This window comes from Porites lutea, chromosome 5 (assembly GCF_958299795.1).
Source record: "Porites lutea chromosome 5, jaPorLute2.1, whole genome shotgun sequence".
NCBI lineage: Eukaryota > Metazoa > Cnidaria > Anthozoa > Scleractinia > Poritidae > Porites > Porites lutea.
The window spans coordinates 10,700,363-10,715,369 of record NC_133205.1 but is presented as its reverse complement, the minus strand read 5'-3'; the positions used below and the strand labels follow the sequence as shown (position 1 = coordinate 10,715,369).

Sequence of the window (15,007 nt, the reverse complement as noted above, 5' to 3'; positions counted from 1 at the left end):
CTGCACCATACTTCCCGACGATAAGACCATGGCTATTGAAGAATTTATTAACTGATTTCTGAAGTAGATTGGTTTCAAAGCCTTGTTGTCTGAGACGTAATGAAAGTCAGGGGAGTCTATTTATGAAGTCCACTTTGGACGCGCAAATTCTAGCATATCTCAACAGTTGAGATATATAAACACCGTAAGCTGGATTGGCGGGAATGTTGCTGTCCATTTGAGGAAAGTTGACAATCCGGAACGCAAAGTCATCTCTGTTAGCTTAGATGCTGATACGGAAAGGTGTTTTTATGTCGCCAGTCTTGATATTCGTGTCGAGATAACACACTTCTGTAGATGATGTGGAAGTGTCCCGGCTAAAGTTCCAATTCCGAAGGGGAAATTGCGGCTGGTGTGCTTTCCAAAGTCCACATTGTTTAGTAATACTGAAAAAATCGTCGATGTACCGAAAGGTGTTGCTGAACTGGATGGCTTCTGTAATGTCCTGTTTCATTGTTTTGACCATGAAATCTTAATCGAAGGTATAAAGGAGGAGATCAGCCAACAAAGGTCAGAAAGGTACACTGTTGGGACCATTGGTATTCCAATACCCTGCTGGAAAACAGAGCTACCAAAGCGAACGTAGATGTTGTCGATAAGAAAGTCAATAGCGAGTCAAAGCTCATTACAGGAGAAGTACGCGTACCTCGCTGACGTCCTATCATTTGTCCAGAAGGCGGGTGCGAAAATTATTGGTAGCAATGAAGCTTTTTCCCAGTTTTAAAAACTCTTTCCAAAAGATCATGGAGTTGCTTTTTTAGTTAGGCGTGTGGAAGGCCAGTATAAAGAGTAGAAAAGTCCCAAGTGCTGTTTTTCCCCCGGTGCCCGGATAACGTGCAACGAATTATTGATGATCCACATGCAGTCAACACCTGTTCTTTCCCGAATCGTCTTGCAGTAAGCGGTGCAGTGGCTGCAGCTAGTTTAAGACACTCAGAAATTAATTTAGACTCGAGCCTAACTGTAGTACATGAACTTGAACCTGTAATACATCTTGCCGTGTGATTTGTCTTGTGAAATTTGGGCATCCAATATATCTGTGGCAAGTCGTTCTCGTTCTGTTGTAGTTTGATGGCAAATACATCCTCCAATGTTGTGGCGTGGGTCTGTATCATTTTATCCACTGTACCGATTCTGAGTTACATAACTTATTTAGAATTACGATTCGTACCCGAATTTATGCCAAGCCTCTTCCATTAGAGTGTGTATGTAATAATACTTGCGAACAAAAACATTTACATATTGGGATTAACAAAATGCACAATATACTGTGAAAAATAATCCTGTTTTTGTTCCTGTTTTTCTCTATGCTGTTACTATGCTCATTTTTCAGATTAAAAGAATTATTTCAATAAAAAAATGGTTAAACTACGTCGTTACTTTTTTTTTTTTGTAAAAATGCCAAAAATTTGGGTCAGTCGGACGACGCTAAACGGAGAAAAAAAAAGGATGGCCTTACCAAGGTATGTGATATTATCTTGCATGAGTTTAAGCAGAAAATCAGAACGCACGAATTAGAATTGGACGACTTCACTTTCACTCTTGGGTACTGGCTCCCTTAATTCTTACGTTGATTAGAAATTCGTGGAAATAACCTAACGAAGTTTTTGCGGGAGTTTATTTTTACGGATCGGCGATTCTTTGTGTTTAACGGGAACTAATTTTTGCAATTAGAACAGATTGGTTTTTCTTACAGCATGGGAATTTAATTTTTGCCATTTTCAGAAAGTACCCAGTACCTAGCGTTGATAATATTTTCGTTTTTGTTGAGTACGTGCAATAGAATACATGTTTTCAAACAATAAACCAGTATTTCGTTGTATACCGTTTGGTTTCTAAATGAAAGAGATAAGTTGTGATTGAACAGACCACCGTATTTCTTAGTACTGTATTTTTGTGTAGCGAATTTAAGTTAGAGAACATTTACTTTGGAGTAAATGTTTGCGGGAAAAATGTTTGCGGATCGCTGGAGAATCGCAAAAATTACAACCAGCAAAAATTTTGTGCCACACGGTACGTTGCAGACAGTCTTAATCCGCGATATAGACAATACATGGAGTTTTTTTAAAAAATCTAGATCTCGTGTGACAAGTCCGCCTGTCTGCATGCAAACTATACTAGCTTGGAGAATAATGAAAAAACGCGAAAACGAAATCTTTCGGTGACTTATTTTTGTATGTGTGTTTCAAAGCCCTTTTTTTTAGGGAAAGGTTGAAGTTATTCGTCTTGGCAGAAAGAATTAAAACAAAGTTATTGTTTGTCTCACGATTTAGTCATCATCAGGAGCATGGGCTCCTGGTCATCAGGCATTTTAAAAAAAATAAAAAGGGATTGACCTTGCTCAAAGAGTCACATTTTCATGGGACAGGCATGCTGTTTTTTAGGAATAACCTCAAGTCTCCGGACAGGAAATCTTCAAGTTGTGACTACCAAAATGAAACCCTAAGCGACATTCTTTAATCTAGCACACGCTTGCCTTTCATACCGATAACTTTCTCAACAGATGGTTAATGTTTTAAAGATTACCTTTCTTTGGGGTACTTAATGATAAAAGACAATGGATAAGAACAATTAAGTTAATTCAATTTATATGAGGACGTAAAAACAATATTAACTTTTATTTTTAATCATGGCCTTAGCACTAATCGGCCGTTTAGCCGAACCAAGGGCCAACCATCAATTGTTCCGTCCGTCAGACAATCCGATTTCAGAAAAAAAAAACAGTAACCTCGGTGCGGGGAACCTCTGGATTCTGGAAGTCGTGCAACCCGAAGATTAGGTGGTAATAATACGCCTCTGAAACGAAAAAATTTTACAGACGTTTGCATGGTGAAGGTAAAAATATGCCCCACCCCTACCCCCACCATACCAAACTGGCTGTAAAATTTCATGAATTTGAGGACTGCCCATATCTTCGCATCGACATTGCCACGGGTAACCTTACTGATTTTAAGACACTCTTTTCAAAATTCAATACATTATCTCTCACCTTGCAGCGTTGGCCAAAATTCGAAAAAACTGTGGAAAGGTTCTCATGCGCTGTGTGTTTCTCCTTTTATTTTACCTGCATGTACTAAAAGAGCTAAATTTACATCCTTTGAATTTGAGGGCCGTTTATTGCGACCTTAGGAATTTGATTTTGGAATAGATAGTACTTTGTTGTTTGACTAAGACTCTTGAACTGCCAAAAACATATTCATCTCAAGGACACTGAAAATAATTTAAAAACTGGGACTGATCAATATACTATAGAAAACCAAACCGTTCCCTGAAACGTGCAATGTTTCTCGCGCTAAATTTGATCCTATAAAATATTATATTGTTGCCCCGGTTCGTCAATAATCTTTTCACGTCAAGGCACGAAAGATCACATGGTAATCAGCATTTGGGGGTGTATCTATGGTCCAACTTAACCTGTCGTTTTTATTTCTAAAGAGAAGCCAGTAGATTGTCTGTGTTAATAGGCCCAACTTATCCCCTCTTTTGAATACTAGCCATTTTTCCGCGTCGTTACGATACGTTTCTACTTCGTAGGATACGAGCAGTACATGTGACGTGCTGCTGTGACTCGTAAAGATCCGAGCTTGTAAGCAATGTTCTTTGTGAAGTCACGCAACGCCCCTCCGAAAGAACTGCTTTGAAGCAGACTATCCTCCCTCAAATTGATCAAATCTCAGCTGAAAGGACCTGAAAGGCAAAGTGAAAGGTAAGTGTTATTCAGTTTAAGTTACTTCATGGCTTATTTCGGAAGTTTTTTCAATGTCATTTTCCGCTTTATGGCAGTTAGCAAAGTTCCTCAGTCGGTTCCTTAAAAAATCCTCGGTTCTAACGGATATATCAAATCTACCCGACTCCTGAGGTCACCCCTCCGACCTATCCCCACCCCCACCCCCCTGATTAGACCCTTGAGCATAGCCCTTAATTCGAGGGACACACCTGGTGTTTCTAATGCTGAAGAACTGGCAATTTTTTTCAGTACTTGAGATAAAAAAAAATAAAATACGTCAGTCAAATTTTCGGAAATGGTAGTCCTTGAAATTCGGGAGGAGTTTAAAGTTAATTGGTCTAAGGAGAAAATCCCTTCACTTTATAGCAAGAATTCCTGACTATTTATAGGTACTACTTACAGGAAGACCTATGTGTTTAGTGATGTAACTGTCGCCATGGTAGTACAAGTGAAAAAAATTGACATCAAGAAGTCTCCAGAATTTCGTTATAATTTTTCGATAGAAGAAAAATGTTTTTCTTCAATTTCCTGCAGTGGAATGACCTAAACAATAGTGATGGTTGCGTCAAAGAAAGTCAATCTGCATGCGACCTCTGGTGACAAACACATGATATACATGCTCTTGCCTCGCCCTCCCATGCAAGCGCATATAATATAAACTGATATCAAGTCCGCCTCATTAATTTAAGGCTGCATCCATTGGAAAACTTGTCTCTTATTGGTGACATCTCAACGATGAGCTGCTCTATATGCTTTGTCATATTTCTGGTTTTTGTTTCTGTGTTTGCCTCGACTGCCAACGGTGAGTTAAAATATTTTTCACGCACGGCAAATACCGATACTACTTTTTAAGGTCTTGAAACTATAACAACTTTAAATATTTGTAAAAATTATTTTAAACTCTCAGCAACAACTACGGCATCCATACTCCAAATTTAACTCAAACTTTCATCACGCAAACTTCAACTGTCATCTCAACTCATATTGGCCCGCTGCAATCTTTAAACTCTTTTTTAACAACGCATGGTTTTTAGGCCAACCCGACTGAATGGAAACTACGAATGCTTTTTTTTAAAAAACCTCGCGTCTTTTCTTTCTTTTTTCTTGGTTTGTGCACGAAATATCCTTAACATACACTTAAGTTGAAAAGTATAGAATTTCGGAAAACCGATATGAACGTGACCTTAGAAAAGCTTATCTAAAAAAAAAAATATTTGCGCCGTATTCAAATTCTGCAAATTCTTTTAACAGCGCCGTTTATCATGGCTCGAAGTGAAAACAATTGTAACCTAGTTATGTTATTAGCATGTTTTAAAATCTGGGAAAATAATCCCAGCTTCATTATAAAAAAGATTCTTATTTGAGGAAGAGGGTACGATTGTTTTCTGGCCCAAAAAAAGTGACAAGATACCGTCAAGTAAATTCAGTGACAACCAGTACTGCTGAGAGTTGGTACTAGATCTATCTCCTTTCGCCTAACAAATTTATACGACTAGAAACCGTAGCGTTACAATATGCTTTCAAAAAAGGCGGGAATCTCCTTCAATTTTGTCCTCCAGAAGCCCGTCACAGTAAACATCGCATCACAACTGGGAACTGGTTTACAGAAAAAAACCCTTCATTTTTCTGAAAAGGGAATATAAACTAGGGTACTTTCGTTTCGTGCATTTTGTAGTAGTTTAACTTGACGCTATCTAAAAGGTACTCTCAGATGGTAGACTGTTTACAGTCCCCTATTTTTTCGTAATATCGTCGAGATCGAGCGCCGCGTTTCAGTTCGAGCGGCCATCTTGATCTCAAATGTGCATCTGGGGACGCTGAGCATCGGGGTTATGTTTCCCTTCCATCATCTCTTTAAACCTGGCCCGACTAGATTATCAACTGCTATATTTGGGCGAGTAATTGTTTACTCCTAAAAAATTTTGAAGTTGGTAATAAAGTTTGGTACCGTAAGTGTACTAAGTGTATTTAGCTGGAGAAAATTACTTATGTCAGAAAAAATTCTTCTGGCTAAATTCGCCAGCTGAAACTAGTGAAAATCGTCCGGGCGTTCCACTTAAATATTTGCAGGAACAATCAATTATTCAACGTAGAATTAACTTTGTGTAGTTTATGTTTGATTGGAGTGTTGTTCTTGATTTACAGTATCTATTTCTTACAGAGTGTGCCAGCTTTATTATTTAATTCGCTCGGTACATTAGACCATTTCTGGATAACATACGACTGTATTGGTTAAGTTCATGATCAAAACATGATATTCCTCACTTCACCTCGTTTGTTGCTTGATACCACTGAACGCTACATGCGTTTTGATTCCCTGTAATTTTTAAAATGCTTTATGTTCTTTAAAAAACTGTCGGCACGGATTTTGTGCCTGTGTGACCGACGAATCTTAGCGGTCTTTTCGCGCTATAGTAAGGAAAGCTCTGTTTACTTAATTATACTGAAGCGAAGTAGGTGGCAAAGTACAAAGAGAACCCGAAAGAGACAACGTTACTCAGAAAATGAGCTTCTTAAAAGACTCGAGATGTTTCATACCGCGCGTATGACTTGCACGCAAAGAGCGCGTGCGCACACGTGTAGCGCCTCCACGAACAGAGATCAGCAGCCCTCAAGCATAAACAGGGAAATGAACATTCCTTTAAGAATGTTTTATAATGATACCTTTTTTTTGGAACAAGCCTGCTTATAAAAATGAAAGCAACCATTATACTGATAAATTACTATCAATTAAGCTGCCGTCTGCCGATGATAATCTACGCCCTTTTGGTGCAAATACCACCAAAGGGAGTGAATGGGGTTAACCGAATAGCGACAAAGGGCGAAAAATATTACTGACTACCACCAAAACGGGAAAAAATTACCGACTACCGACAGGAAAAATATTAACCGACAACCGATATGGACCGACATTATCTTTTTTTAGAAAGAAGAACATATCTAACTTTCTAGGAAGTAACCAAAGATACCACCGACTTTGTAAATTTTTATTGAAAAGACAAAAGGTGAAAAACCGAGCATTTCTTGTTTCGATGGACGTCACAAATATTTTTACAAATATACCACATAATGAGGCATTGAAATAGTTTGCAGAGCGTATGAAAATTCAAAAAAGCAACCCACCTATTTCTACACATTACCTGCCAGAAATGCTAGTTAGATTAATCCTCAAAGAAAATTCTTTCCAGTCGAATGGAACGCCCTACCTACAAACTCACGGTACTGCGAAGGGCTAAGACAGCAGTTTCCTTTGCCAACATGGCATATGATAAAATTAGCAAAACCGCCTTTAAAACAACTGTTTGGAAACGCTACATGTATCAGACATTTTTTCGCTGTGGGACATAAGTAAACCAGAACAAATAAACTTACATTGCCCTACTATATATTAAATTCACCACCGAAATTCACTGAGACATTGTTTTAAGACACAGTTGTCTACAAAGGCATAAGAATTCAACGAAAAAGCCATCCTTGATGTAAAGACACAAAAGGAAACCTTCCAGCACACATGATTTCGCCCCTTGTCACCCACTGCAGGATTTGTCACCGAAGGAGAAGCCTTCAGTTTTACCTTAAACAACGTTTTTCCAAATTTCAAAAAAACGCCTGACGGACAGAGGCTACCAACACAATTTGAAAAACAAATTGCCATCACGAATAAATAAAACTCACAGAAACTGGAAGTTCGCCCTCCTGAAACAAAACGGTAAGGAAGAGAAAAAATGTTGCCTTTCGTGTTATAATACTAGCCCTTAGTGTCTACTAGAGTGGTAAAAATTTGCAAAGGGTCAGACAGGCCGCACATCCTCACCGGCGTGAAACCTTTGAAAACCTTTTGCATTTTGCTCCAGTGAGGAGAACTCTTTCAGGGATTTTACACTTTGAAATTTGAACGTAATTGATATAGCTTTTATATAGCGGCGCGGTACAGTTTATGTTCATCAGGGGAAAATTGAGTAAGTTGAGCAGAACCTTTAAAAATGTACAACAGACAATTTATTCAGTTCGCGCGTATAATTCCTGTTGAATTTGTAGTCTGCTTATGAGATATGTCTACTCAAAAATATTATAACAATTTTCCATAGCTGCTGTAATCTTAGGGTATCTGCTTTTAAATATATTCGTACAGTTTAGGTTTACGCAATCTCAGAGAGCAATGCTAAGCTGTACACAGCACGTATTCTTTAAATATATCCAGATCTGACACTGGTTTTGGGTATATTTATCACGTCTCTAGTAGAAGCATGATTTAAATACGTTATGATGCTGTGTCCTTTGACTGATGTCGATTTAAAACTCAATCGCTTTGTAAATGTAACTTGTAGTTTTAATATCAGAAGAGAGTGTTTTAAAGCTCGATATTTTTTAATACCATGGAAAATTATCATAATTTTGAGCCGACATATCTTATAAACGGGTCAACAAATTCAACAGGAATACGCGCGAACCGAATGATAAATTGTCTGTTGTACATTAAAGCAGGGGCACCCGACGTCAATTTTTGGAAAATGTCTGTTCGGAAGACGATTTGAGATCTAGAATTTTCGGAACATTTGTTGTAAATTTCTTGCCTGTATACCTCTCCTAGGATTTTCGAACATCTAAGAAATGGCATAATTGTCCATTTTTAACGGATTTTTACCCTAAAAAAGTCACCTAGAATTTTCGGGAGCCTTTTTTCTGGCTAAAATTTTCGAAAAGGTAAGTTTTGATCCCTGTAATGTTTGGATCACTAGATTTTCAGCTAGGAAATCCGAACAGATGACAAATTTTTAGGCGATAAAAATATGCCTATATCTACCGTTTAAATACTAAAATACGTTCAACAATGCTATGTTTAAGTGGTTTTGAACTATATTCTCGTTGGGTGCCCCTGATTAAAGGTTCTGCTCAACTTATACATTTTTCCACTGCTGAACATAAACTGTATCGCGCCGTATCTTGGTCCGCTACATAGAAGCTATATCGTCGTTCAAATTTTAAAGTGTAAAATCCCTGAAAGAGTTATCCTCTCTGGGGCAATATGTAAAAGGTTATCAAAGGTTTCACGTCGGTGAGGTTGTGCGGCCTGTCACCCCTTGCTGTTTTTCCATTATTCACAACAGTTAAAAAAAGACACTTACAGATTAAAGTTTCAGTTTTCAATCGCTATAACAGACTGGAATAGTATTCCATCGAACATTATACACGCACCTTCATTAAGCAGTTTTAAGTCCTATCTATTAGATCATTTGCGTCAATTTTAAATCAAGTGTAACTCAGTGAGTGACAAGTATGCCATTTAATTAGGTTAGATTTGGGCCGTATTTCTTTTTTCCCGAGTTACAACCGCCTTAGCCTGCGCGCAGACGAAATTAAACTCTGGTTAACTCCGTCTAATCAGAGTTTAGTTATCGTCTGCACGCAGGCCACAACCGCCTTACCCTTTTATTAATTCCACTGGACAGAAAGGTATTACTTTCATATTATATACCTCAGTTCTACTGACATGAAATGGTACATCTTTTACATACCTCCTTTAGAACTTTGCATCCCTTTTAAGTTTAAGTTTAAGTTTAATAATACTTTGTACAAGTAAATAGATTACAGAAAATACAAAAAGTGCACTTTGAGTACCCCCCGGGGGCTATGCTATAGTTCAAGTTAGGGAGCAAAGTCCTCAGTACCCGAAAGCAGGAAACAAGCTTAACGTATTTGACTTGCATTGTACTTTATTACACATAGCACTTGATATGATGTGCTTAAATTGGATATAAATAATGTGTTGGTAAATGAGAGTATGCGTCATTGACTAGCTTTGAGGTCAAGGTGACTGGATATTGGCCAAGATATATTGTCCATCAACCAGCAAGCAAAGCGGAGCGAGGCCAGTATCCACCCATTTAGACTTTTGAAAAAGTCCGTTGTCGAATTTCATATATGGCGCGGGACTTCGTCGCTCGCGGTCGGCCGCTTCGCGGCCTAAGAAGAGGTCGACTTATAGCAAGTCTACCACCCATCATGAACGAACAAGATTACCGGTAGCTCATAACTGAAGATTTGGCAAATGGTAAAAAGAAGAGTTTCTTGCGAGGACAAAGCGAGTAATACCGAACGTACCTGACACGGTGCGTGTCTTGCTCGCGTCGTAGGATAATGTATTAGACCGTTTTTTTTACGTCTGATTCAGTGGAAGGAAATTCAGTTACAGGGTGTTATTGTCATTATGCAGGGCCGGGTCACGCTTTTTAAGCCCAAAGAACGTCCGTGTGTGAGAAGCTAATTTCCATAGCCATTGATGTATGTTGTTTTTTTTGGCAGTGCAGGGTAAACACTAGCCTGCGAAGCGCAGACGACCGGAAATACCGTGCGTCTGGGCTTCGCAGGCTAAGTACACATTGACATCTGCTATGCTAGAATTCACTAACGAAGATTGTTTTGCGCGTGATACATGGATAATAATTTCCGCCCTCTTTTTAAGTCACGAATTGGGATGTTAAATCAACTTCTTTATCAGGTTCTTTTAGAATGCAAAGAACTTTTTGTTAAATACCTAGGTATTCTGATAGACAAAAACCTTGGCTGGAAACAACACATTGATCTTGTCGCATTAATTGAAAACTAGTAAAACTTTACGAATCATCGCTAGACTAAAGCATTTTGAACTTAATCGCAGGTGTAACAACCTTTGATCCATCCCTATCATAGTTATGGCTTAAGCTCTTGAGGGCAAACCACAAAAAAAGTAATTTAGAATAACTTCATATTCTTCTAATAGGGGCTCTTCGGTTAATGCATTTTTCACCAAGCAGAAAAGATCACGTGATTCCTCTCTTTATCAAAAGCAACATCGATAAGTTTTCTAAATATTGAATCAATCAGCAGCATGTATAAAGTCAAGAATAACATAGCGCCAGTTAATTTAAGAAACCTCTTTGAAGACATATCTGATATACACCTGTCGTATAGCACAAAGTCAGCTGCCGCCAGTAATTTCTACATTAAACACTCAAGATTGGTGTCATGTACAAAAGCCCTCCGTTTCAAGTTCGGGAGCCAAAGCGTGGAATGGAATACCAACACATTTAAAACAGCTTAAATACGGAAATTTCAAAAAACGATTGCATGAGATTCTCATGCAGATCCTAAAGAACCAAGACGAATGTCGGCTTGAACTGCTCACCATTCTCCAACAACTGAATTTCGTTTAGTATCTTATTTTGCTTGTCAAGCAGGCCTACTTAATTTTTCCTTTTACGTCAGTTCTTACCAAATTAATCTTCCTTTTCTTATAACACTTTTTTTGTTTATATTTTATTTTACCAATCTACGTATATCATTTTTTAACGCGATCCGCCTCAAATAGCCTTTGCTACTTGCGAGTTGTGCGCGGCGTGAAACTTTTATTTTATTACAAGATTTTGAAATAAATAAAGTTGTTGTTGTCTCAGTGTTGTTGTCATTTATTAACGCTGGCTGATCTTGATGAAGAATTGGGGGTTTAAACATGCTTACATACATTAATGAACAGAATAGGTTACTGGGTTTGACATGACATTGTAAGATCAGTCTAGTTTAAACCATAATAATTAAATCAGTAAAGTATGGTATATTTTAAAAAGCTCCAGCATTTTCTTCTGTTGCTCCTTTTTTATGTCTTCAGCTGGTTTTGGAATATGGGAACCGTTTCCAAAAAACAAGAATTGTATAGAGTATTCTTCAGTTGAAGTCACCTGTGTGGCATATGATAGCAATGATACATCAGGAGTCATACCCGATAGAATTGAGTTTGTTGGATTAAAGAACGGTAAAAAATTGACGTCTGATGGCAATGTTTTCTTCACCACCAAAAGAAAAGGTAGGTTAGCAATACGAACATTAGCTAGATAAGCCCCAAAATTAAAGAACATTGCACATTATGGATATTATGTTACGCAGGATTATAGTCATATCCTGCACATATAAGGCCTCATGTAATAGAATCCGGATTCTGGAATCCTCCAAATTTTTGCTGTAGAATTCGGAATCCTCGGCTTTGGAATCGAGAATACAGCTCAAGGAATCTGGAATCCCATAAACGACTGGAGCTCAGAATCCAAGAATCGCAAATCCAGTACAAGGCGGGGAATTCAGAATCCAAGACTGTTTTGGATTCCCTTTACAAGAGGCGACATATATTTTTGGTTGTTTTTGGCTGTTCACACCCTCCCTAACAGGAACGTGACTTACCATATCAGGAGCCCATCATCTGACCATAATCATTAGGGTATAAAGTTACAGTGAAACCTCTATTAAGCGGACCCCCAATTAAGCGAGCACCCTCTATTAAGCAGACACTAAGCCGGGTCCCGAAACGAACGTCTGATATTTCCCTCTACAACGAACCCCTATTCAGCGGACACCTCTAAAAACCTCTATTAAGCGGACACCGGACTGAACTGACAATAGTAGTATTGGATTACGTCCTTGGAATACGTACTGTAGTCAGTTAGTGTTTTTGCATTTACAAACAAATTAAAGTTGGTAATGAAAGGTAATGAACTTGAACTCTCGATAGCTTCTTTAACAACATGCAACTTTATCACAGCACAGAGTAACCGTTGAATGTTTATCGTTAACAAACATTGCGCAATTTTTACAACCCTTATTAAGAGGAGATCCTCTATTAAGCGGACACTTGGGAAGGTCCCGAAGGTGTCCGCTTAAAAGAGGTTTCACTGTAGTTCCTTAGCTCCATCTTGTTATACCCCTGATAAAGTCTATGTGATCAGACGAAACCGGTCAGAGAAATAAATCACGTTAACAAGATATATATACTAGCGTTCTTTCATTGTGCTTACTAGTGTTCATTTCAAAAATTATGATTTTTGTTTCACATGATGTTTGCGGTACTATAAAATCCCGCGTGTAAGAACCTAGGGGTTAAGGAACGTGCTGGCAGAAATTTGCCATTTTAATACCCAAAAATATAACAATCTGTTTAGCCTAGCAAGATCAACCAGGTTCCTATATGTGGTAAATATTTAAGGGCCGAACCCAAGGTTATTTAATTTTTCTGGTAGTCATATACAACAGCTACATCTCCTTCATAGAACCTAATTAAGGACTTACTTAGCCTTAATTGCCAATAACTACCCCAAAGTACAAAACTTTTTTTCCAGACTTCAAAAAATGTAGAAATTGGAAACCATGATTATTCAAAATTTTGGAGAAACACCTTAACAAAGTGCATTATGGGCAATGCAGCAAGTTCTGAGACTCATTTCTAGAAAATTCGACTCTTGGCCAAATTAATCCCAAAATTACGCACAAATACTTGAGTTTATAATGATAGTTTTCACAACTTATGAATGTGTTGTCTTGCTTTAGAAATCTAAAAACGTGAGATAAGGTTATATAGATCAAGTTACAAGGTTGAAGGGCTTTTGAAACTTAAGTAAACTTGACGCTAACCCAGATCGCACAAAACCACTCTCAAATGATTTATACTTTACTCTTATTGGCAGACAATGGGCGAAAGCTGTTCTACACATTACACATTCGGAATGTTACGATGAAATATGATAGTCAAAGTGGACCAATAGGAAATTACTTCTGTCGGGCCTACGCAGTTAATAGCACAAAATATGAAGTAGAGCATGGCTTCTATATCAACGTTATACAAGGTAGTATATCCTATGGATCTATAACCGACACTTCTTGGTTTATTAATTTTGATGATAATAATTAATTAAGATTACAACAAAAATATAATCAAGGTAAATGTATTGTGGATCTTTTTACGTGTAAGGAAGATTCTTCCTCACACTCTTTTGTTAATGCAGAAACGTAAGATATCAGTATTCATTCTTACCCTGGGTGCCAGAGACTTTTCTAGCGCGGTTTTCGGTTTCTTTCAAGTCTTTATAGCGACACTACAAAATGTTTTCTATTCGGTCGTCCTAGGGGGAACTTAAGTCTTTTCGAAATTATAAAGGCTTCAGTATTTTATTTCCGAAACTTTAAGGTGCAATTTAACATTTTACGAAAAAGTGAATGAGTCTGATTCCTCTCAACTTCAGAAAATCGTAGGATATAGATAAGCTTCGAAAACTGCACATGAATGAACGTTGATCTAGAAATTTTTAGCCGTCCTCAAGCAAAAGAAAACTCTAGAGAATATTTGCTTCTCCAAACAGATATTTTACAGAAAACAGTCGTTGGGTGCCCCTGTAACCTGTATTGAGACCTTGATTATTCCAGGAAACAAAAAAACCGAATCTAACTGATATTATTGTACACTGTTTTGAAGTCAAATAACGACACTGAACATAGTTATCTGCAAGCAGATAATGTGCTGATTTCCAAAATTAACTGTAGGCACTTAGCCAATGAGAAGACAGATAGTGAGTACAATGTATAATATTTTATATTTTCAGAAAGTGATATCCCTAAAGTTGAAACTTCCAAAGTTGATGTCCTTGAGCCTGGTGATACCGCAACAATAACATGCAATATGACTGACAGAGGATATCGTCACAATGTACTTAAGCAGATTGCCTGGTTTAAAAATGGCCGCATGCTACGAAGTGTGAAAAATCCTAATCCTGCAGATCCTGAAAAGGCCCTTGGTCCGCTGGTTATTGAGGAGGCGATCGCCAAAGACGGCGGAAATTACACCTGCGTGATAAATGTAATGCTTCGTGCTGTGCTAGAGTACAATGTGTCAGATATCACTCCCGTCTCAGGTAAGAGTCATTGGATGAGCCCATGGCCAAAAACTGAGTATAATATGAAGAATCATACATAATTTTGTTGAATGGATGAAAGCAAAAACTATCCTTTGTACTGTGAGCAAACTGCTTTACATGTAGAATTTGAAGTTTTTGGTCAGTTTCCACGTAGTGATTTTGTCACAGGTGTCATTCATGCCGGAAACTCTTTCCCTGCCTCGCCTTTCAGTCCCTACTCAGCAGTTAGGCAAAGAAAACAGCAATGGAAACAACCGTTTATTGACTCAAAAATACATGTATAAAATTTGGCAATACGAATGGATGAAAATAAACAAGAGAAAATATTTTAGTCAACTTTAAGCGGGTTTTTTTTAAAAGCATCAGCTAGTCAAGTTGGTTTATGAAATAGGAAGTCGGAGATACAATCATCAAATCAGCCCTGAATTGCCGTATTGTTGTGATTATTAAAAAATGTTAAAACGACTCAGTCGCAAGCAGGGTACGAGTTAAACACCAGGGGCACTTAGCGACTTTTCTGCAAAGTAGT

The 15,007-nt window shown here is 38.0% G+C and overlaps 1 protein-coding gene across 2 annotated transcripts in view; it reads left to right on the top strand.

Moving 5' to 3' along the window:
* Positions 1–3,605: 3,605 nt before the first annotated feature.
* The window catches only part of LOC140937716 (cell adhesion molecule CEACAM1-like), a 16,097-nt gene continuing 4,695 nt past the window's right edge, over positions 3,606–15,007 (top strand). For both annotated transcript variants that reach the window (XM_073387282.1, XM_073387281.1), the window contains exons 1-5: positions 3,606–3,745; positions 4,456–4,568; positions 11,412–11,606; positions 13,255–13,413; positions 14,167–14,475. In XM_073387282.1, the coding sequence (XP_073243383.1) occupies positions 4,502–4,568; positions 11,412–11,606; positions 13,255–13,413; positions 14,167–14,475 (730 nt within the window). In that variant the 5' untranslated portion in view covers positions 3,606–3,745; positions 4,456–4,501. The remainder of the gene's footprint in view (positions 3,746–4,455; positions 4,569–11,411; positions 11,607–13,254; positions 13,414–14,166; positions 14,476–15,007) is intronic.